The 25,695-nt window shown below is 45.8% G+C and overlaps 1 protein-coding gene across 2 annotated transcripts in view; it reads right to left on the reverse strand.

Annotated features, from left to right (window-relative positions):
- Positions 1-25,695, reverse strand: part of LOC136627520 (von Willebrand factor A domain-containing protein 5A-like) — a 217,266-nt gene that overhangs the window by 117,691 nt on the left and 73,880 nt on the right. For both annotated transcript variants that reach the window (XM_066602699.1, XM_066602698.1), the window contains exon 4: positions 8,667-8,743. In XM_066602699.1, coding sequence (XP_066458796.1) covers positions 8,667-8,743 — 77 coding nt within the window. The remainder of the gene's footprint in view (positions 1-8,666; positions 8,744-25,695) is intronic.

Here is a 25,695-nt window from a genome sequence, read left to right on the forward strand (position 1 = left end):
ACTACAGGCCAGTAAGTCTCACTTGAATAATTGGAAAAATATTCGAGGGGTTTCTGGGCGAAAACGTGTGTAGCTGGGTAAATAAATGGCTTGTCGATAGAAAGAAGAGGCTGGTAATAAATGGTTCATACCAGTGCTAGAAGGATGCCAAAGGGTTCAGTATTGGGCCCCATTCTGTTCAATATATTTATCAATGACCTGATAGAGGGACTGCATGGTAAAATAACAGTATTTGCAATCTATGAAAAAAATAGACAAGATAATTAATAATACATTGGACAATATACGGCTGCAAATGGTAGAAAAATGGCAAATGATGTTCAACATTGATTAATGTAAGGTTATGCACATACAGGAGAAATGGAGGTCATTAAAAGAGGTATAGGGACGAGAACATTATTTTTCCACTATATAGGGCTCTTGTCAGGCCTTAAGTGGAATACTGTGCACAATTCTGGACACCAGTACTCAGGAAAGACGTTGCAGTGCTTGAGAGGGTTCAAAGACGGCAACTTAATATACAGAATGGGAAAACTGGAATATCCAGATAGGCTATAAAAATTGGGATTATTCACTTTAAGAAAAAAGGTCGGCTAAGGGGCAATCAAATAACGATGTATATATACATTAGGGGACAATGCAAGGATCTCTCCCGTGATCTGTTTATACCCAAGACTGTGGTGGTAACAAGAGGGCATCCTCTGTCTAGAGGAAAGAAGGTTTCATCACATACATAGAAGGGGATTCTTTGCTGTAAGTGCAGTGAGACTGTGGAACGCTCTGCCTGAGGGCGTGGTGATGGCAAAATTGATAATGGAGTTTAAGAAGGGACTAGATGTCTTTTTAAAGCACTACAACATTACAGGATATAGAAATTAATCCTTTCCAATCCACTGTCTGACATCTAAAGACATTATAATCTAAGGTTGTACAGCTCTGATGTTGGAAGAAGTTTGTCGGGGTTCTCTTACTGAATATTGCCAGCGGCTCTGCCTATCCAGCATGTCACCTCATGCAGTATTGACTTTAGCCAGCAGATAGCGCGTTGTATAACGGCAAAAAAAGAGTAAGCCCCTCTAGGAAAACCAGGATACAAATTGGATTGGAAAGGGTTAATTAACCAAAAGGGTTGTTGATTCAGGTATCTTCCGACTGTCAGACTTGGAGCCAGGTAGGAACTTTTCAAATGTTAATCCAGGGGTTTTTATTTGCCTCCTTCTGGCGGGGCAGGAGTGGAAACAAGGGGGGGGGGGTAAGGGGTTGAAACAGGCTGAACTGGATGGCCATTTGTCTTTATTCAACCTAGCCATTTGTCTTTATTTATACTATGTGCAGCCAGTATCGCTCGGCACTAGGGAAACACTTTCCTGGCCTCCAGTTTACATGAGAAGGAGGTACCGAGCACTATGCAGAGCCTGACGCTAATCTGGTAGTGAATGTTGTGGCACTGAGCATTGTGTCAGAACCCTGTTAGGAAGGGGATAAAAGAAGCAATAAACAGGAGAGTTTGGCGGTGTGACCATGGGAGGTGGTAGAGGAGCCTGATTAGTGTTTGAGTCAAGGAGGCCTGGGCTCAGCCACCATGCCTTATAAGAAGGGTTGGCAAAGTTAACCTGCTAAATTTGGAAAATCTGCTATGTTTGATAAGGTCTAGTTGGATAGATTGTATAGTGTGTTAGCTAGTGATAGGAAAATGCCACATTTGTCGTGTGCAGCAGCCCAAAGGCTAGTAATGCTGCTAATTACTAGGGAAGAGCTGTAGAAGCTAGAATAGTTATCTGGGTAAATGATTGAATGTGTAGTAGTGTAGCTAGTAAGTTAGAGCAAAATCTTGAACTGTTTAATTGTTTATAATAGCGTAGAATACATATACATGTGTATAAGATCCCTCACTCTCCGCCTCGCCATACCATGCACATCTCTAGCCTCTTTACCTTTTGTATCACCCCATTATTTGTAGTGTGTAAGCTCGTTGGAGCAGGACCCTCACCCCTACTGTTTCCACCAATTGATTACTTCATGTAACCGTTGTCTTGTGTTATTTTCCCTGTATTGTAAGCGCTGCGGAATATGTTGGCGCTATATAAATAAAGATTATTATTATACGTAAAGTTGGCTATATAACGTAAATATATGTTGGTAAAGTACAGATACATATAAAACTGCAAAGTGTTATATTACAGTGGTTATCCAACGTCTAAACCATGCCAACCTATCTGACCCTCCAATATCTGGTCGATGGAAGGATGCCATTGGTGACCCGCACTAATCAACTGATTGAAGGGGACTGCCATGCTTGTGTGAATGCTGCAGCCTCTTCAAGGTTTACATCTGTGAAAATTACTTTCACACATTTATTAATGGAATTAGGGTTATGTGATCTGTGGAGGGTGAAAAATCTAGAAGTTCAAAAATACTCTTGTTATTCTAGTTCACATAATACACTTACTAGAATAGACCTCACAATAGGTACTCCATCTATGCTTCCTTCTATTCATAACAGAGGCCTAGCTAGAGGCTCAGGATCTTGGGTGCAAAAGTTCAACTCGCGGCGCCCCCCTCCGTACACATACCTAAACCGTGCTGCATACAGCTGCAAAATCAATTTACAAACACAATCTAGCTCCTTTGCATGAGCTTTCCCTCTAGTGGTACGCTGGTGGTTCTTAGAGTAGAATATCTACCATGGACTGTTGTGAGGGTATATGTATATATTGCCATATGTTTTTTATGCTTTATACCTATATGCAAGTTCTATTCAATTCCAAATGAGAAAAAACTTAATCTGTCGCCTTACATCAGATATTCCAAAGGCCTTGCGAGACAAAGACAAAATGTATCTTAAAACCCAGCAAAGGAAGAACCAGACACAAGGACGCGTACTTGGCTGTTTTTCCAGAGGCGCCGTAGCAAGATAACGACTGTTCAACTATGTACATAACTTTCACTGTCTCAGGCCGGAAATCCGGACTTCCCATATATGGTTATGCTGTGAATTTTAGCCAATGAGCCCATCACCCATTCCTACCGATGAGACCAAAGGGTATAAGATCTCATGTAATTTGTAATAAAGGGCAGCGCAGTCATGTCCCCGTGTGAGGAACTATACCAGACCTCCGTGTGGTGTTTTCTTCTTTACCGCCGGCAGCGGGGCAAGTGGGGTGGGCCTGATTGGTGCTGTACTTAGAAATTTTTCCCTGACACTGTAACATAGTTCGTAAGGCTGAATGAAGACAATGTCCATCTAGTCCAGTCTGTCTAGCCTCCTGTTTTGTTGATCCAGAGGAAGGCAAAAAACCCCAAGAGCAGAAGCCAATTTGCCCCTTTTGGGGAAAAAAATTCCTTCCCGACTCCCTAATGGCAATCAGACTGTTCCCTGGATCAACCCCTAATAGTTCCTACCTGCCTGTATACCCGGATTAACAAATAATCTTAGATTTATAGCCTATAATATCCTTCCTCTCCAGAAAGACATCTAGTCCCCTTTTAAACTCCTTTAAGGATTTTGCCATCACTACATCCTCAGGCAGAGAGTTCCACAGTCTCACTGCTCTAACAGTAAAGAATCCCTTTCTATGTTGGTGATGAAACCTGCTTTCCTTTAAACGTAGCGGATGCCCTCTTGTTACCGTTGCAGTCCTGGGTATAAACAGATCCTGGGAGAGATCCTGGTATTGTCCCCTCATGTACTTATACATGGTTATTTGGTCGCCTCTTAACCTTCTTTTTTCTAGAGTAAATAGTCCCAATTTGGATACCCTCTCTGGGTATTCCAGTCCCGTCATTCCATGTATTATTTTAGTTGCCCTTCTTTGAACCCCCTCCAATACCGTAACATCTTTCCTGAGCACCGGTGACCAGAACTGTACGCAGTATTCCATGTGAGGCCTGACAAGTGCCTTATATAATGGAAGGATAATGTTCTCGTCCTTCGCCCCTATACCTCTTTTAATGCATCCCAAAACTTTATTTGCCTTTGCAGCAGCTGATTGGCATTGGTTACTCCAGTTTAGTCTATAGTCCACTAGTACCCCCAGGTCTTTTTCAATATCACTTTTCCCTAGCGGTACCCCATTAAGCAAATATTGGTAACATCCATTCTTGCTGCCCATGTGCATAACCTTACATTTATCAACGTTGAACTTCATTTGCCATTTTTCTGCCCAAGCCCCCAGCTTATCTAGGTCCGTTTGTAGCCGCACATTGTCCTCCATTGCATTAATTATATTGTACAATTTTGTGTCATCTGCAAATATTGATATTTTACTATGCAGCCCCTCTATCAGGTCGTTGATAAATATATTGAACAGAATGGGGCCCAATACTGAACCCTGTGGCACCCCACTAGTGACTGTGGCCCAATCAGAGTATGAACCATTTATTACCACTCTCTGCTTTCTATCATTGAGCCAATTTTTAACCCAATTACACACGTTTTCACCCAATCCGAGCTGTCTCATTTTGTATATTAGCCTATTATGTGGCACAGTGTCAAACGCTTTAGAGAAGTCCAGATATACGAGATCAATAGACTCTCCCAGGTCCAGCTTAGAGCTTACTTCATCGTAGACACTGATCAGATTTGTCTGACATGAGCGACCCTTCATGAATCCATGCTGGTGAGGAGTTATTCCCTTGTTTTCCTTGAGGTGCTCAACGCTGGCGTCTCTCAGAATCCCCTCGAAAATTTTTCCCATTACTGAAGTGAGACTTACCGGCCTGTAGTTGCCAGGCTCACTTTTGGTCCCCTTTTTATAAATTGGAACCACGTTGGCAATGCGCCAAACCAATGGTACAACACCGGTCTTGATAGTGTCTAGAAATATTAGGTATAGCGGCCTAGCTAACTCATCACTTAGTTCCATTAGTATCCTTGGGTGTATTCCATCTAGGCCTGGCGATTTATCGATTTTAATCTTCTTTAACCTGTTCCGCACTTCCTCCTGCGTTAGGTATGACATATTTTGCGAGGGGTTTATTTTATTCCCCTGTATCTCGTGTGGCATTTCCTTTTCGTTTGTGAATACGCTTGAAAAGAAACTATTTAATAGATTTGCCTTCCCTCCATCATCTTCAATGATTTCCCCTGCATTATTTGTTAAAGGGCCAGTGCTCTCCCTACAAATCCTTTTGCTGTTAATATAGTTGAAAAATAGTTTTGGGTTGTTTTTGCTCTCTTTGGCGATCAGTTTTTCTGCTTCCTCCTTGGCAGTTTTGATCCTATCTTTGCATATTTTGTTTTTTTCCCTGTACGATTTTAGCGCTTCTTCGCTGCCTTGTTGCTTTAGTAGTTTGAACGCTTTCTTTTTTTCCTTTATTGCCCCCCTTACCGTCTTGTCGAGCCACATTGGTTTCCTTTTAGTTGAGATCCTTTTATTTTTAAAGGGAATGAACTGTTCACATGAAGTGACTAGGATCCTTTTGAACTTTTCCCATTTGTCCTCCGTACTGGCATTTTTGAGGATGTTGTCCCATTTAATGTTACCGATAGTAGTTCTAAGCTCATCAAATTTTGCTTTACTAAAGTTTAGTTTGTTTGTCGCTCCCTGATAAGGCTTCTTATTGAATGACAGCTGGAAGTTGATTATATTGTGGTCACTGTTCCCCAAGTGCCCCTCAACCTGTACCCCCTTTATTCGGTCCAGTTTGTTGGTTAGTACTAGGTCCAGAATGGCCCTCCCTCTTGTTGGTTCCTGCACCAGTTGGTTCAGATAATTATCTTTAATTACTCTCAAGAACTTATCACCCCTGTGAGATTTGCAGGTCTCATTTTCCCATAAATCTGGATAATTAAAGTCCCCCATTATAATTACTTCATTGCGGTTTGACACCTCTTCTATCTGCCTTAATAGTAAATTTTCAGTTTCTTCTGTTGCTTTTGGTGGTCTATAGAAGACCCCTATCAGGATTTTGTTATTTTTTCTTCCCTGTATTTCTACCCACAGAGATTCCACCTGTTCTTCTCCTACCTCTATGTCCTCCCGTAGTCTCGGATTTAAGTTCGATTTGACGTACAGACATACCCCTCCCCCTTTCTGGTTCCTTCGGTCTCTTCTGAAGAGCTTGTACCCCTGTAAATTCGCCACCCAATCACACTTATCATCAAGCCATGTTTCTGTTATTCCAACTATATCATAACTCTCATCAGTCATTCTTGCTTCAAGCTCACCCACTTTACCAATCAGACTTCGGGCATTTGTGGTCATACAATTGATATAGTTATTTTTGTTTTTTAAATTCGTTTTGTTGCTATTCGTACTAATGGCTGTCCTCACATTTCTAACTGTACTAACCCCCCCCCCCCCCCGCGCTTGACCCCCATTCCCATTTCTTTGACCCAGGTCGCTATCTAAACTAGGGACTGGGGGGGGGGGGGCAAAATGAGAAATAGTGGGGTAGCCAGTGTAAACACTCCTCCAGCCTTTTAGCCATCTTGTCCCCCAGCAAAGCTGCACCCTCCCCATTAAGATGCAGCCCGTCCCTACGGTAGAGCCTGTAGCCGACAGCAAAGTCAGCCCAGTTCTCCAGGAACCCAAATCCCTCCTTCTTACACCAACTCCGGAGCCGCTTGTTTACCTCCCTATGATTCTGCTGCCTTTCTAGTGTGGCTTTAGGTGCAGGTAGTATTTCCAAGAAAACTACCCTGGAGGTCCACGCCCTAAGCTTGGACCCTAGGTCCCTGAAATCATTTTTGAGGGCCCTCCATTGACCCCTAATTTGTTCATTGGTGCCAACGTGCACCATGACCGCTGGATCCTCACCAGCCCCTCCCAGTAATCTGTCAATCCGATCCACGATGTGTCGAACTCGAGCGCCAGGAAGACAACACACCGTTTGACGATCCCGGTCTTTATGGCAGATTGCCCTATCTGTCTGTGTCTGATCACTCTCCATTTTATTTGTCATTGATTATGAATGGTGGGGATTTGGTTTTGATAGAGTTGAGGTTAAATCCGTTTTGGTTGAACCTGCTTGATGGTAGTGCTAAAACAGAGGAGGCTCTCTTGGAATTTTTTCAGATTAAAGGAGATGTCCCGCGCCGAAACGGGTTTTTTTTTTTTTAAACCCCCCCCCCGTTCGGCGCGAGACAACCCCGATGCAGGGGTTAAAAAAACCACCCGCACAGCGCTTACCTGAATCCCGGCGGTCCGGTGACTTCAATACTTACCGCTGAAGATGGCCGCCGGGATCCTCTATCTTCGTGGACCGCAGCTCTTCTGTGCGGTCCACTGCCGATTCCAGCCTCCTGATTGGCTGGAATCGGCACGTGACGGGGCGGAGCTACACGGAGCTACACGGAGCCCCATAGAGAACAGCAGAAGACCCGGACTGCGCAAGCGCGGCTAATTTGGCCATCGGAGGCCAAAAATTAGTCGGCACCATGGAGACGAGGACGCCAGCAACGGAGCAGGTAAGTAAAAAACTTTTTATAACTTCTGTATGGCTCATAATTAATGCACAATGTATATTACAAAGTGCATTATTATGGCCATACAGAAGTGTATAACCCCACTTGCTGCCTCGGGACATCTCCTTTAATACTGGCTCTTGCTCAGTGTCTCTAGTGTGGGATGCAATGAAGGCATTTATACTAATGTATACAGAAGATTAGCTTACACAAAAGTCTAAATAGAGGTCATGAGGGCATTTCAGCTACAAGCTTTAGATGAAGATCAAAAATATATATTATCCCATTAATTAGCCAAAAATAAATTGGAAATGGGCAGAGTCTCATCTTGCAGATAATCTGAAAGGTGTTGCATAAAAAAGCGTCTTTTTAATGAAGTGAAAGGTCTTTGACGAAAAGGAAGCAGAGGGTTGTGTTTTGGCTTCTGGAATTAAGGTAAATCATTGAGAAGGCCTGATATTTCTCCAGTTATAAAAAAAGGTTTTTGGTTTTTTTTACTATTTAAAAAACCTATATGCTCCTAAGTTAAGTCTGGATTGTGAAGAACTTTATGAACATTTGGCTGGGTGCAATTGCCAAATTTATATGATGATCAGAGAGTGATATTATAGGCTCCTTAGATACTGAATGAATTAAGGCTAGAACCCCTTCAGCTTAGCTTTGGGGTCCGCTACCTAGAGACTTACGCCCTGTACAGAGCTTCTTCCGCGTGAGGGGCCTTGCACAGGTTAGGGTCTCTGGGACATCTCCTTGGCCTATAGAGTTTTCGTCTTTATGGAGAAGAGTTAATTTGCATACTTTTTCCCAGGAAGCATTGCCCGTAAGACTTCCTATACCAGCTGGATTTCCTTAAGGTAAACTAGTATTCCCGAGAGGGAGATTCACAAAGAGGAGTTGATACTGTATGATGAAAGAATGACACATGTTATCTAAGGCCATATCCACTGAAAAGACATGTTCTCTTCATCTCCTCCCAGGCTTCTTAGAGTTAATTTCCGCATTGTTAGGCTCTACAACATTCTTCTGAACAAAGCATTCTGGGTGGGAGACTGTTTAAATGGCGCATGAATGGATGAATAAAGCTGATCTCTCCATAAGTCACCTAAATACACAGAATACAGTGCAAATAGTGCGTGCTGAGTGACCACAAGTAATGTCTGAGGAAGAGACTAGGTCTTAACAAGCTGGTTCATCAAAGACTGCGGGCTCACATATTATACAATTTGCTTACAAGCAAATACAGGAAAAATTTTCTCACCTGGCTTTTTGGACTCAACCACAACGAGACCACAACATGGAGGACAACATGAAGGAAATGACATCTTTGTTCTTGTTCTATTAGGAGATATGAAACAACAGTCATCAGGATATCTATCTGTGCTTCATCAGTTCACGATCTCAGAGCTCCATGATATGAGCAGAGGAAAGTTTAAATGATGCACATAAGATGACCCACTGAATACAACAAAGCCAGAGGTAATAATAATAAAAAAAAACAAAAATCTACTTCACGCGAACATGACAAACATCCATAGGCCCCATACACTCATTATACAAGTCTTTTTGGCATATGCTGGGCCGATAAGTGTTCGCATACATTAATTTTCCTATACAGAGTACTCAAAAAGACTGATCGAGTGGTTGACTCTCAGGAGGATCTGCCCCTATCGTAGCAGAAGGAGGCCACTTCAAGTATGCTTTTCTTACTTCAGTCATAGCAGCGGCCCTATGCGATTTCTGTTTCTCACATGCTACTCTTCAACTTTGCAATTTGGTTTTTCTCTCTATCACTTACAAGGGCCACCATACAAAATTGAAATCAGTGTTCTAGGGCCCCATGAGGCCTGTCAGCCATACTATTGTGTAAAAAACCTTCTGACATAGCATGTATCTTCTAACATGCTAGAAATCTTCATTAAATGGGGGTGAAGGTGCTGAAACCTCACAGCTTGCCAAAAAGGATGGGCAGTAGCGCTCCTCCCTGCTTGGAGTAATGTAGAAGCTCCACAGAGAATGTATGGAGTGCATACACCAGTTGCTGATAACAGCCAATTGGGCAAAGCACTCAGCTCAGTGCTTCTGCCTATTTATTTTAGCAATTAGTGAAGATCTCACCACCTGAACCCCCACACTGAACAAACCTGACAATTCACTCTGACATGTCAGAAGTTTTTTGAAGTTGAGGTACTGTAATCAAAACAACCAGAAGAATAAAGTTATGCTATTTATATGGCATGGTGGAGGCCATAAAACACACACATAAAATAAGAGCCAAAAATAAATAGCAGATTTACTAATATTGCCCCTCCCACTGAAAAACAAATAATAGAAAAACACTAAGTGATGTGTACCCCAAAATGGTGTTCTTGAAGAAAAAAAAAATCAAAGCCTTCATACAACTAGTAGCATTACCCCCTTACTTATTGGAGCAGCATATAGTCGTTAGTGCAGTTGTCAGCCAGAAGTTTAAGCCCCGCTTTGGTACCTGACTAGAAGGAAGATTAGGGAGTAAGAGGAGACTGGCACTCGCCAGCACCTGTCTGAAAAGAGAAGTAGCACTGCTGCACAAGCCTCCTCTCCATCAGCCAGAGCCATGGCCGAGGAAGGGAGACAGGAGACCACATATGCATTGCCAGCACCATGTTGGAGCCCTCCAGGCTGTGCGATTTTGTGGTGGCTTGTTGGAGGCTTAACGTAGGTGACTTTACCATCCCCCGCCCAAGTTAGGCTGGCACATCATCACTACAAAGACCAGCCCCTCTATTAGGAAAATGAGCGGAGGAGGAGCCCACCCGAAGTACCAGACGAACATGTAACATGAGAATCTGGAGAAAAAATAAGACTATGGACCAGATACACTGATACAAAGTGACCAAGAAATTTATGCAGAACTTCATTTATCAAGGCGTAAAATACCACAGGCGCATTAGTCAGACCAAAGGCATAATCAAGTTTTCAAAATGTCCCTCTAGAGTGTGTTAAAAGTAGTTTTCCCATTTATCCCCCTCATTGACACCAATTAAATTATAAGCACCACGTAAATCTAACTTAGTAAACCAACTGGCACCCCTTAACCGACTAAAAAGATCGAGGATGATTGACAATGGGTACAGGTTTTTATTTAACTCCCTGAAATCCAAAAAGGCCACAAGCCCCCATCCTTTTTCTTTACAAAGCTAGTGGCCAATGGAGAGTGAGAAGGACGAATATGCCCTGTTTTTTAGACTGTCCTGGATATAATCTTTAAGGGACTGTCTTTCAGGAACCGTAAGAGTGTACCTACGGCTCTTGAGTAACCTACAGCCTGGGATAAGCCCAATGGAACAATCCCCTTTTCCACGAAGTGGTAACCTGTCCATTTCCTCCTCACAAACTCCTGTATTAAGGCAGATACATGAACCACCTGAACAGCAGATACCTTCATGGACAAAAAGTCTCGACTACAAGAAGGATTCTATTTAATAATATCCCCCTTTTCCCAATCCACCACTGGGTTATGCAACTGCAATCAAGGGAAGCCCACCACCACTTGTGTCAGGAGGGATTCCATGAGATCCCCAATAGTCTTGATGTGAAACAAACCAATTTTAATACATGGAAGTTGTCAGGAGGGGACTTCTGGTCACCGGTGGTGGTGCGCAGCGTGGGCGTGGCACTGCCGCCCGGGAGTCACTGGGTGGTTGACGTCCGGGCTGATGTCGGGCATGTGGTCCGTGCACTGCTGGGCAGGGCTTGGCGTCCGGGCTCGGAGTTCCCCTGTTAGGGGGCATGGCCAGAGGAGGGCCTGACTTTATGCATCACCGGCTGGCGCATCACCAGGCTCCACCCTGACGTAGGCTGGGTTTTGGGTATTTAGCTCTGCAGACACTGTCAGTCCCTGCCAGTGGTTGCTAACTGTTCTACAGCTAACATCCGCTCAGGTTGCTCGCTCCAGTCCTCGGACCCAGTTTACTCTGACCTATTGTCTCCCTCTGGATTCCTTGATAGTTCTTTGGTGTTTATCAAGTCTTAGTTTTGACTTGGAGTTTTGTTATTTTCTGTCTTCTGGTTAGTTGGTCTCTCCTGTCCCTGTCCCCAGGGTATCTTCAGTGCAGAATAGGGACCGCCGCCCAGTTGTCGCCCTGGGGGTAAGCCCAGGGGGGCAAGTAGGTAGGGACAGGGGAGAGGGTTGGTTGTAGGGACTTCCAGTCACTCGTTCCTAACCAGCCCTGACAGAACCACTGGCCATACGAAATTCGGGGTAGAAGATTGACCCCGAGTATCTGTTCATCATGGAAGCAGTTACTGTGGTTATAAATCAGGTCCAGAAATTGACAGAGGTAGTACAAGATTTGTCGGCTCGTCTCTCGCACCAAGAGCAGGCAGTGGCAGAGACTCCGGCAATGGTATCATGGGGACCCTTGTCTGTTTGTGAACCCAAGGTGACTTTACCTGACTTCTTTTCTGGTGACTGTAATGCATTCTTTGCGTTCAGTGAGCGATGCAGACTATATTTTAGTTTTCGGCCACAATCCTCTGGGTCAGAACTTCAGAGGGTTGGAATTGTTATTTCCAGACTAAGAGGGGACCCACAGAATTGGACTTTCTTTACCATCAGATTCCCCCTCTCATCAGTCGGTGGATGCCTTTTTCTCCGCCTGAGGTCAGATATACGATGAGCCAATTTCGACAGTTTTGTGTAGAGTCTGGGTGGAATGATCGAGCCTTAAAAGGACCATTTTTTGACCAGGCTCTCTGAGTCGGTAAAGAATTGTTGTTGGGTCATCCGGAGCCTAAGACATTAGAGACAGCAATGACGTTAGCAGTACGAGCTGACCGGCGGCTGAGGGCCAGAGGGGTCACTAGATCGGAGAATCTCACCTTGGCCTGTAAAGAGCCACACCTCAGTTCCCCTGGTAACCAGATTGAGAAGATGGAACTGGGATACCTGTTAGTATCTGAGCGTCGGGCCTTCAGACAAAGAAACAAGTTGTGCTTCTACTGCGGGGACCCTGGACATCGTGTCGCCACCTGTGACCAGAGACAGCAGCAGGAAACCTTCCGCTCCAAGGCGATCTCCTGAAGGAACTCGGGTACTTCTGGGTTTTTCCAAGTTTCTTCTACCCTGCTTTATTCTGCTGCGTTCCTGCCTCATTTCTGGTCACGTTTTTGTCGACTCAGGGGCGGCAGTTAATTTTGTGAATTCTGACTTTGTCAAGTAAATAGCTTCTGAGTTGCTAGATTTAAATCCCAATGTACAGGTGTCTGGAATTGATGCCACCCCGCGGGCCGCGGGTTTGATAAAGAAGATTACACTGGAACTAAGGTTTTTAATGGGAGCTCTACATACAGAGATCTTTACATTTTTGGTGATGGAAGGTTTATCGGTTGATGTTGTTTTGTGGCTACCATGGTTGCAGTTACATAACCCCATTATCCGAGTTGATACAGTGGGGTACCGGATGCCAGGACCATTTGACAACTGTCCATTTGCATTCCTCTGGTTGTGAGGTGGTCGGCCTACCTAAGTATTTAGAAGGATTCGCAGATGTATTTTCCAAACAGCTTTCGGAAGCTTTGCCCCCTGATAGGGAGTGGGATTGCAAGATTGATCTCCTTCCTGGAAGTAAGATTCCCAAAGGGGGTATTTACAATGTTACTGTGCTAGAATGGGAGGCTATGAAAGAGTATCTAACTGAGGGTTTGGCCGAGGGCCATATACGCCATACAGATTCTCGTGCTGGGGCCGGACTGTTCTTGAGTCCGTGGAGAAGGATGGTAGTCTCCGGTTTGTATTGATTATCGGGTGTTAAATATGATTACTGTAAATCAATACTCCCTTCCATTGATTCCCAATTTACTTAATCAGGTTGTGGGGGCTAGATGGTTTTCCAAGCTCGATTTGAGGGAAGCTTACAAGCTGATTAGAATCTGTGAAGGGGATGAATGGAAGACCACATTCAACACTCCGTTTGGGCATTTTGAAGGTTTGGTAATGCCATTTGCATTATGCAATGCTCTGGCCGTTTTCCAGGGCTTCATGAACGCCATTTTTCACGATATCACAGGGAGTTTCATGGTGGTATATTTGGATGACATTAATTTTCTCTCCTGATTGGGAATCTCATGTGAGGCATTTACAAGTTGTTCTTTCGCGTCTTCGAGACAATAAATTATTTGCCAAATTGGAGAAGTGTTAGTTTTGGGCTATGTTATAACCCATTCTGCCATTTAGATGGATTCCGATAAGGTCCGCGCCATAACTGAATAGTGCCAACCGACCAGTCTAAAGGCTCTGCAGCGCTTTCTTGGTTTCGCAAATTTTTACCCTAAGTTTATTTTTTTGTGCTGGCCAAACCTAACCAAAAAGGGCGATGATTTAGTTAATTGGTCACCTCAGGCAATAGAGGCTTTGTAGGTCTAAGGGTGCATTCACACGAACGTATATCGGCTCGGTTTTCACGCCGAGCCGATATACGTTGTCCTCATGTGCGGGGGGGGGGGGAGGCTGGAAGAGCCCAGGAGCAGGAACTGAGCTCCCGCCCCCTCTCTACCTCCTCTCCGCCCCTCTGCACTATTTGCAATGAGAGGAGGCGGAACGGGGGTGGGGCTAAGTTCTGGGAATTAGCCCCACCCCCGTTCTGCCTCTCCCCATTGCAAATATATGCAGAGGGGTGGAGAGGAGGCAGAGAGGGGGCCGGAGCTCAGTTCCTGCTCCTGGGCTCTTCCAGCCTCCCCCCCCTGCACATGAGGACAACATATATCGGCTCGGCGTGAAAACCGAGCCGATATACGTTCGTGTGAACGCACCCTAAAGAAGGCATTCTCGTCAACCCCTATATTGATACAACCTGATCTTAACCTGCCTTTCGTGGTGGAGGTAGACGCATCCGAAAATCGGGTGGGTGCGATTTTGTCACAAAGCTCCACCTCTCAGCAAATTACAGCCACGTGCTTTCTTTTCCAGGAAATTTGGTCCGGCGGAAAGAAACTATGATATTGGCAATAGAGAATTATTGGCCATCAAATGGGCGTTTGAGGAGTGGAGACATTTTCTGGAAGGGGCTAAGCATCAAGTTACAGTATTTACGGATCCTAAAAATTTGATATACCTAGATTCGCCAAGTGTCTTAATTCGTGACAAGCCCGGTAGGCTTTGTTCTTCTCATGCTTTAATTTTGTCGTTACATATATCCTAGGGTGTAAGAACGTCAGGGCTGATGCTTTATCTCACAGTTTTGGAGCTCCCGAGTAGGAGGATTCGCACTCTGAGGGGATCTTGCCACCTGGGATAGTGGTGGCGGCCCTGACATCAGACATATCCAACCAGATTTTGGCGGCTCAGGCTGATGTCCCGGTTTCTCTTCCAGAAGGGAAGCTTTTCGTACCCAGTGCCTGGCAGTTGCAGGTACTGGAGGAGGTCCATACATCAGCCTTAGTTGGTCACCCGGGAATCTGTTGTATGTTAGAATTATGCAGACGTTTTGTGGAGGCCTGTACCATCTGCGCTCATGGGAAGAGTAGAAGAAGATGCCCTGAGGGGCCTATACTGCCACTGCCTGTTCCATCCAGAGCATGGTTGCATGTATCCATGGATTTTATTACCGACTTACCCGTTTCTCAAGGATATTCGGTAATATGGGTGGTAGTTGACCGTTTTACTAAGATGGCTCATTTTGTTCCATTGAAGAGGTTACTGAATTGGCGTCCATTTTCATTAAGGAAGTGGTACGGTTGCATGGTATCCCCGATGATGTAGTGTCTGATTGGGTGGTACAATTTGTGGCCCGTTTTTGTTGTGCGTTCTGTAAGAATTGGGGGAGGGGTTATCATTCTCTACAGCCTTTCACCCTGAATCCAATGGACAGACGGAACGCATGAACCAAGAACTTATTCAGTATGTCAGGCTCTATGTGAGTGTTCGGCAACAGCAGTGGGCAGAGTTTTTGGCGTTGGCAGAATTTGCTATTAATAACCATTGCAATTCCGCATCCAGTACCTCGACATTTTTCTGTAATGTGGGTTATCACCCCAGATGTTTGTTGGGGGGTTCTTCTGTTTCTGAGAACCCCACAGCTGATGCTAGAATTGCCAAGCTACAAGAAGTTTGGGGTGAGGTCAGACAAAATTTAGAACAGGCCAGAAGAGTTATGTTAAAGAGTGATGCTAATAAACGCACCATCTCAGATTCCTTCTCCATTGGTCAGTTGGTGTATCTATCCACGTTTCGTGGGACCTTTTCCCCGTTACCAGAGTCAGCAATCTGGTGGCTTTTGAGTTGGTGTAGCCGGAGTCATGGAGGATTCATAAAGTCTTTCATAAATCTTTTTTGAAGAGATACGTCCCTCCTGTGTGTTTTGACTTGGAGTTTTGTTGTTTTCTGTCTTCTGGTTAGTTGGTCTCTCCTGTCCCTGTCCCTGGGGTTCCTTTAGTGCAGAGTAGGGACCGCCGCCCAGTTGTCGCCCTGGGGGTTAGCCCAGGGGGGCAAGTAGGTCGGGACAGGGTTGGTTGTAGGGACTTCCAGTCACTCGTTCCTAACCAGCCCTGACAGAAGTAAAAGAAAGAAAAAAATCCTGCGCTAAGGGTAACCTCAAAAAACACCTATCATAAGCCTTGCTTAATGAGACCACAAATAAAAGAGTTCTAATTGAGATCAATATCTCCTTAAATAAGGTGGAAGACACCTCAGTGATGATGTGAATAGTATTTTATTAGATGGACCCAAGGTAGGGCAACGCGTTTCGGAGCTCTTCAAGCTCCTTTCTCAAGCACAAAACAACCCGGTGGATACTGCTCCAGTGCCCGTTTTCACAATCCACCACTAGGTTATGCAACCGCAACTAAGGCAAGCCAAACACCACTTGTGTCGGGAGGGATTCCATGACATACAACGCAATAATCTCGGTGTGAAATAAACCAATTTTAATACATACATCTGGGACAAAATATTCCAAAACTTTCTGTGACAAGAAGTGGTGTCAATAGCACTGGAATTGGGTACCCCTAAACTCATGCATTTGACCACTTCATGATGAATCAAGTTAATTCCAGCTCCACTAAGAACACTAACAACATTTTTTCCATAAGCAGAAAAGATCTCGTATGGAAGATCCAGCCTGGAGGATGATATCCAGATGACATGCAGACCCAGGGGAACCTTCCCTCCAACCTCCAGGCCACCTAGCATTTCAGACCGAGATCTGTAATGTGGACAAGTCTGGACAAAGTGTCCGTTCGGCTGCACAGAAAACAACGTCCACCAAATCAGACTCTGCCCCCTCTCTTGGAATCACCGGACACAGATCCCAATTACATGGGTTCTTCTGCATCTTCTGATTCCATAGAGAACTCAGGTGTTTGTTCACCATGTCGTTCTCTCACACGCCCTCCAATGCAGATGGCCAATGGCATGTCATCATCCAAACTGTGAGGTACAGGATGCAAAACCATCGGGTCTTTTATTTTATTATTGAATACAATGAACGAGGCATTCCGAGGGAACACCCAAAGATAGGAGAGGCCACGATTTTTTCCCCGTAATGTGATACAGAAAAAAAACCCGCTAATTTATATGGGGTTCGTATTCGTGCAAGATTTGTGCATCTCACAACACACAAATCTCACGCAATTTTTTTTTCGGTCGTGCGAAAGGGGCCTTAGGGAGACTTCACATCGATGAGAAAATTGTGCAAGCTTTGTGCATTGCGAGATACACAAAAAAACTCACAAAAATACAGCTTATTACAACGGGTGTTTTCACGTGGTGGATTTTTTTCTCACAACAATGCTGCGAAACGGGAAGACCGCAGCGCGTGCTATTTCCATGGTAGTCTTGCACAACAGAACATGCAGATATGCACATCGCATAGCACATGGGTGGGGTGTTTGAGCGCTTTGTGAGTTGTGCCTGAGAATGTAGGACACAACTCTGTTGCCCATCTGAATGAACCATCACTGTGAGATTTGATCACTTGATATTACACCCACAAAGCCTGAGGCTGCACTACTAATAGATTCTGATCACATCCCGTAAGATGTACTGTTATTATGGAGATGTCATGTGAGGCTAAATGACCAAATACATGAATGTCTCCACCTGCACACACGTAGGCCGCACTATTCACGGCAGTAAGCATGCAAATATTTATGTAGGTAATGTACACAAGGGTTTCTATATGTATGAAATAAGTGAAATGCAGGAGCTGTGAGCGGCACCATGACAGTAATAACTGAAGGGCGTTTCTTGTGCGTTACGGCAACTCCTGGTTATAAATCACCTGCATTTCTTTAATGGGTCATTGACAATATTAATCGCCAGGCAAACAGTTTTTCCTGTTTACGCCCATCAGTTTCTAACAGGAGAATTGTCAGAGGAATCACACATACTCCCATGTAAGCAAATACAGTAATACTGAACATCGGAGGAATTCATAATGCAAATGCCTCGTCCCATTGCAAATAGTGGCAGGAGGCAGAGAGAAGGAGGGAGCTCAGAGCACTGCTCCCAACTCTTCCAGCCTCCTCCCCCTGAACAGAGGGACACGGTATATCGGCGTAAAAGCCCAGCTGATATACAGTCGTCTGAATAAGCCCTTATACACAGTCATGTAACTTAGTAGAGAATTGACCCTCCAGCTGCTTTTCATTAGCAACACTTACTTTTGCAGCCTTTTGTTAACCCTGTCACAACTTTTTTTTAAATTTGTTGCTGCCATCAATTTCTAAAGGAGTTCATTTTTTGAAATTAAATGGAAAAATGTCTCACTTTCACCTTCTGATATGGGTTCTGTTCTATTGTGAATAAAATACGGTTATATGAGATTTACAAATCATTGCATCAATTCATCCTAACATCCATCCACAGGTATCAGAGGATTGAGTGTGTGGCAAAAAATATTCCCCACACCACTAATCCACCTCCATCAAAAATCACTGCCAGCAGCCATACTTACTGGTATGCTGATAGCCAGATACAAGGGCAGGTATAGCACCACTTCCCAACAGCGTGCAGACAGGCAGACTGCTATATGGAGGACAATTGCACAGGTGCAATATACTGATGAACAACCATCCACACACCTACAATATGCTGTGTGTGTGTGTTGGGTGTGTCGGGGGTTAGCCTGCTCAAACAGACTGGTCAGTGATGTTGTCCGTTTCCAAATTGACCTAGGTAGGAGCGCTCCTGAGAGACCATGCATAGACCTATACACACAGTATATGGTTTGAAGCAATGAGCTCTAAGTTTATTATTTGCATGTCTTGGTTTTTATAGCCGGTCCCTCTCCTCTCGCAGGATGGGACTTGTGGTTAAACAGGGAAAAACTCGTGATTTCACATTTGACAAAAACTTATGACTTCACATTTGACTTAGACTTGTGATATATGACTTAGACAAGCACATTTTTTAGAAATTGCTGATAACTCTCTGTGGTTAAGCCATCTCTTGCTAAACTGATGAACATCTGTTCTGGTGACCTTCCTGATTCCACTCAGGTCAGGCGTAGAGCTCCAGAAGACAGGAAACCACAGGCTTCTTCCTCAAAACAGTCATGAGTCCTCTTACACATAGAATATTTTGCAGTAATCATCCTTATTGATTCAAATGGATTACTAAGCAACATATATTAATTTCTTTTAGCCCCTATCATTCCCCCATTTTGGACATCAGGAAGACACACGCAGGGTCCAGTTCTATCGCCCGATGGCGCTGACAGCCTAGTCAGGTCCCTGGACAGTATGTCTGCCTTCATCCAGCAGGGGTCGGCCTACACAGGGGCTGAAAATGCTTTTGCCGTACATTTGCCCACACAAGAGATTATGACTTTGATTACTATATATATACACAACAGCATGACAATTATCTGTACCATACTCTGTAGAATTCCCATGAACCATCCTCCCAGACCAGAGAACCAATTTGCAGGGTTAAGAAAACTAAACCATCCCTGGTCTTGATCCTGTTTTATGCTAGTAGCTATTTTTCCCAAGGTATTGATCTTTTGGTGAATGGATTCTGAGTGATCAGAGAGGTTGAAACAACACATCCCCTCAAATTCCTCACATCCGTGGTTTACCGCGAGCAACAGGTAATCTATGGCGGCTCTATTTTGTAAAGCTGCTTTCCTGACTCCTTGTATGTCTAGTAAGAGAAGGTCCAAGGCCTGTGATGTAGCATTCAGGCCCTTTACCATATCGCATGCTAATCCATTGATTACTCTTGCGTTATATTGTGCCAACCCGGGAACACCCACAATACTGACTGCCAGTGCCGTATGTTCTGTGTAGCTAAGTAGAGTGGGTGGTCCTTCACAGTTGCTATCCAGTCCTTCTACCTCCCGTCTTTGTCTGTTGGTGAGTTGTGGGCTATTAGGTTTTTGGTACATTAGTATACTTAATCTAGCTAGGGAGCAGGGACCTCCGGTCAGGTTAGCTGGAATATATGTGTAAGTCAGGTTACCGCAGGACAGGACCCAGCCTAATGGTAATTGGACGTGCCTAAAATGGCTGGGGCTTCGGACTGTGTGGTTACAAAGCATAGGAGTCTGTACCTTTCTACATTGCTCGACTGTGCGATTACAGAGTCTCTGGGAATCACTAGTCACCCTGGTTCTCTGCGCACAACCTCCCATATGTTCTTTATTACACGTGAAGTTATAGCATACCTCAGCCGGAGCGACATTCCTGACCCGGAAACGAGTCATATTTGACCAAAGTGTATGTTCGACCGCATCACAATGGGGACAATATTCATATACATTAAGAAAGGTATTTTCCTGGACAACATTGCTCTCCTCCACATCACTATCGTTATGCACTATTGAATATATATCACGAAGTGTCTTTATTGGAGTGGGGATAGACAGTAAGCAAGTCCGTAAAATATCTTCCCCACTCCGAAGGTTGGGCATGCACATGTGGGAGATATTCAGTACGTCTTTTGCAAGGTATTCCCACATGTTGGGGTGTCCTTCCGCCCAAACAGTCCATCTTCTTCTTACATCGACAGTTGGTGAGGAATTGTCCCGAAAAGAGAGTAGTCCAAGAAAACAAAGGGTAAATAATACACCTATCCAGACTATCAATGCTGGTGTCCAGGTTGCCATCCCCCTCCCCCACCCTGGGTTGGGCTTATTCTCCACCCCCCTCGTGGTGCTGAGGCGTTGGAACTTTCTTGCAGTGTAAGGCATGGATCCAAGTGGGTTTGCCTTCTAGCTTGACCGAGGTGGGAGTGGTTAACAGTACCTGGTATGGTCCGTCAAAGCGAGATTCCAAAGTCTTTCTGACGTGTCTCTTTACCACCACCCAATCTCCGGGATTCAGAGAGTGGGATCCTTCCAAACTATCAGGGTCTGGAATAGAAGAGAAAACTAGGTCGCGTGTTATTTTTAGTCTTTGGCATAAGTCCTGCACAAAGGAAGTAACTTTATCATGACCCAGGGATAGAGCTTGTGGGTGATACAGTCCTAGCCTGGGCACGGAGCCAAAGAGAATCTCATATGGAGACAGTCCTGTTTTCCTATTTGGCGTGGTCCGTACTGAGTAGAGGGCCAGAGGTAGGCACTCGGGCCAAGGTTTTCCTGTTTCAACCATGGCTTTCTGTATCTTAAGTTTGAGGGTGCCATTGAGTCTTTCCACTTTTCCGGAGCTCTGCGGATGATAGGGGGTGTGGAACGCCTGCTCTACTCCTAAGGCGGACATGACTTCCTTCATTACCTCTCCAGTGAAGTGAGTACCACGGTCGCTCTCAATGGTCTCTGGTACCCCAAATCTGCACACTAACTCTGACACAAGTTTTTTTGCAGTGGCCTGTGCCGTTGCTCTGGGAACCGGGTATGCCTCAGCCCACCCAGAAAACAGATCAACGCACACTAGGACATACTCATACCTTCCTGACCTGGGCAGCTGGATGTAATCTATCTGCAGTCTCTGGAAGGGGTACAAAGGTCGCGGAGTGCACTTCCGAGGGGTCTTTACTACTTGACCGGGGTTGTGTAGTGCACAGATTTCACAAGCCTTGACATATGCCTTTGCCATCCTGTCAAATCCCGGAGCGTACCACATTTTCTCCACCAGGGCTACCATAGCATTGCGCGAGGCGTGCACCTTTCCATGAGCCAAAAGGGCCATACTAGGATAGGCAGCCGCAGGCAAACACATACGGGAACCCATCATCCAACCTTCATTTCCTTTTACTGCCCCTGCACTTGCCCAGCGCTCCTGCTCTTGCCCTGAGGGGAGTAGGTCCACCTCCTTCTGTGGTGGGACAGAGGGAGTCTGGTCCTTGGCAGGGGGATCAGGATCCTCCTCCGCTGGGCAGGACCTGGTCTGAACTCTGCACACGGGTGTCCTCCAGTCCAGCAGGGCTGCAGCCTTAGCTGCTCCGTCTGCCTTCTCGTTGCCTCTGCTTTCCAAGGAGTCCCCTTGGGTGTGTGCTTTTACCTTTATTATGGCTACCTGCTTTGGGAGCATGATAGCTGACATTAAACTACTTACTGCCTCACCATTCTTTATCGGTCTGCCTTGAGCTGTTAGGAAGCTCCGCGCGCGCCAAATCGGCCCATAGTCATGCGCAACGCCAAACGCGTACCTGGAGTCCGTGTAGATATTAGCAGTGACTCCCCGGGCTAATTTGCAGGCCTCGGTCAGAGCGCACAGCTCCGCTTCCTGTGCTGACATATGTGGGGGCAAGGCGCGGCCTATCAGTACTTCATTCATTGATACTACAGCAAACCCTGTCACAAATCTGCCCATCTCATTCTGGTATCGTGATCCATCCACAAACATTTCAAGGTGGGGGTTTAGGAGAGGTTTATCAGTGACATGTGCGAACCCAGCTGTCTCCTGCTCCATGAGTGCTGCACAGTCGTGCTGGTGTTCTGCGTCAAAGGCCTCCTCCTCATCAGTCAGGGAATTCGCGAAAAGCTGGTCCCCTGTACTTACTCCCCCATTTGAATCAGTGTCACCTAATGGCAGTAAGGTGGCCGGATTCAAAGTTGTGCAACGTTGAAATGAGACATTGGATGAAGAGTGTACTGCAAGTTCCATTTTGATCTGTCTAGCAAGAGACAGATGTCTACGGCTCACCTGTGTCAGAATTCCATGTACGTCATGGGGCGTGAGGACGACAAGAGGGTAGTCTAGGACCACCTCAGAAGCTTTCTCAAGCAGTGCTTGTACGGCCAGAACTGCTCGTACACAGGAGGGTGAACCCCTGGCTACTGCGTCAAGATGTGCACTGTAGTATGCTACAGGGCGCTTTTTGTCACCATGCTCTTGTGTGAGGACGGCAGTAGCATGTCCCGCCATCTCAGTCACGAACATCTGGAAGGGTTTATCATAGTCTGGCAGACCCAGTGCCGGAGCACTGGTGATCTGTATTTTCAGCTGATGGAAAGCTGATTCGGCTTCCGGAGACAAAGCAATTGGCTTAGAACTCAGGCAGTCGTACAGAGGCTGCATGGTCATGGAGGCAGAGCGAATCCACGGCCGACAATATGAAACTAACCCCAGAAATGTCCGCAACTGAGCATGGGAGGCGGGGAGTGGCATGTCCTCCACCACCTTGGTACGTTCTGGCGTGAGGTGTTTTGTACCAGGACCTTGGCAGTGACCAAGAAACACAACATGAGATTTGCAAAACTGTAATTTGTCTTTACTGGCTTTACACCCGCTGTCTGCAAGAAAACAAAGGAGGCTGAGTGAGGCCGCAACGCAGGCAGGTCTGTCCGGTGCACAGAGTAGGAGATCATCAACATACTGAAGCAGGGCCACACCCGGTGGGACCGTCCATGCATCAAGTACAAGCATCATACATCGGGTGAATTGATTTGGGCTGTTTTGTGCCCCTTGAGGTAGGACAGTCCAGCAGTACTGTTTTCCTCAGAACGTGAAGGCAAACAGGTACTGGCAATCGGGGTGTAGCGGGACAGAAAAGAAGGCATTGGTAAGATCGACCAGGGTGTACCAACAGGTTCCGGAGGGTATGGTGGACAACAGAGTGTAGGGATTGGGAACTAGAGGTGTCTCTAGGATGGTCACCTTATTGATTTCTCTTAGATCGTGAACCATCCGGTAGGTATCAGGTTCGCCTTTCTTGCCTTTCTTTTTAACCGGGAAGAGTGGCGTGTTAGCAGGTGAGACGCAAGGTTTTAAAGCATTCAAGGCACATAACTCTGTAATAGTGGAGGCTATTGCATCTTCCTGTGCCATGGCTAGGGGATACTAGCGGATCATGGGGGCTTTTTCCCCATCTTTGAGATATACCATGACTGGGGGTACGTGGAGATGGCCCAAGTCTGTCTTCCCTTTTGCCCATAGGGTCTCTGGTACTGCTGAGAGAACCTGTGTATCTTCTGGGGTCAACACATATACAGTACAAGAAGGAGGCGGAGTGACCAAGTCTGCTGCCATGAGACAGAATACCTGGTGGTCGGCCGCAGAGGTACTGACATGAGCCTCACCGGAAGGATGGAGCTGAATACAGCACCCCAGGGGTCCCATCACATCGGTTCCCATGATGCAATCCCCAGCGGGTGACACCAGGAAGCGAGTGAGGACTCGTGACCCTTGAAAGGAGACTTCTATGGGTTCGGTCTCACGCATGGGTGTTGGTTCACCGGACACTCCAACGGCTATGGCTATGGAGTCTGAGAGGGGAATACTAAAGTCATTGACTTGTGAGGTACTGACACATGATTTAGTGGCCCCTGTGTCAATTAAAAAGGGCACCTCCTTCCCCTGGATTTTTAGAGGCTGAAAAATTTGTGGCCCACGTGTGTCAGTAACTATAAGGGACACGGGGGAAGGAGTGCCAGACCTTCATTGGTAATTGGTATACCCGTTGTTTCCCTGTGGGTGGGATGATGTGGTATTGGCCGTACTTCCCTGTTGCCCCCTTTCGTCTGACATGTTCTGTCTAGGGCGTTTAGGGGCCCTACAATTACGGGCCAAGTGTCCAGTCTTACTGCAGTTATAACACTTACGGGTCTCCCGTCTGGGGTCTGTAAGTTGGGCTGTGTCCCCCTCCATGGTGTAATGTTTAACCATAACACCCTTTGCGTGGTCTTCTGTGTCCATGACAAATCCTACAGCGTTCTTATATAGATCACGCGGTTTGGCCTGTCGCCAATCGGGGGTACATGCTTTAACGCGGTCGGACAGGCGCTTATCTATTCCTTGCATAAAGGCTTCACAAAAAGCAGCATTACGTATGGCTTTTGGACAATCATACAAACCCAGATCTCTGCCTACTTCCTCTAAACGGCCAAAGTAACATTCAATAGACTCGCCCTTGTTCTGTCTACACTGGGTTAGGGCTGTACGTCTTTCTTGGGCTTTATCCTTAAACCAGGCCTTAACCTTGTCCACATATTGAGTACCACTAAGTAATGTCTGGGGGTCATCTGGGCGTTCTTCAAGACCACAAAATTGAGTAATACTATTGTAAAGGCCCAGAGGACATTTTACATTCATAAGACATTCCATGTCTGTCCAAGTGGCAGAGTAGTTTTTCTGTATGACTTCCAACTTTCTATGGAAAGCTGCTGGCTCTGTCTGGGGATCGGGCAGTTGCTGACACAGTGCCATCTGGTCTGTGGCGCTCCAGGGTCGCCATGTAGTGACTGTAGACCCGGGAGTTGGTCTATGTGCGTCCGTGGGTCTGTCATTAGAAGACGATGGTCTGTCGGTGTCCTCTTGTCTGACCGTGCCCAATGGTGGACTCGGTCTGTTTGTTTCTCTATAATGGGTAGCGGAGGTTGTAACGGGGAACAAGGGAACCGGTTGTCTACACTGGTCCCTGGGACGTGGAGTCCCACATACCGTACAGAGTTCTCTAAAACAGGCATTCTGTTGACCACAACGTGGACAATCCCAAGCCGGACCTCTATTTACTTCAGGGCCCGGGGATCCTGATTGAGGGCTGTAGGGAGGTGTATCCATCTGGGCAGTAGCCTGTGGATACGTAGGGGGCAGGGGCGGCAAATTGGGATGCAGAGAATTAAAGGGATTATTTGGAGACATTGGTGGAGCGGCCGGGATGACAGGAAGGACCAATGGAACCGTAGGGGTTTCCATGGGAACGTCTATTGGTGGCCGGGCCATAGGACAATAAACTAAAATGCCCTCGCCTCGGGACTCGGAGTCCCAGTGTTCGTCTTCTGCTGTTTTAGAGCAGTCCAGGATGGCCTTCATGCCCTTTTCCAAACCCTTATTTCTTATTTCCTTTCTATGCTTATCCTCATATTGTGACCAAAATTCATAATTGAATGTTCCTGCCTTCTTGAGGCCTATACGTTTGTAAACTT

This window comes from Eleutherodactylus coqui, chromosome 5 (genome assembly GCF_035609145.1).
Source record: "Eleutherodactylus coqui strain aEleCoq1 chromosome 5, aEleCoq1.hap1, whole genome shotgun sequence".
Taxonomy (NCBI): domain Eukaryota; kingdom Metazoa; phylum Chordata; class Amphibia; order Anura; family Eleutherodactylidae; genus Eleutherodactylus; species Eleutherodactylus coqui.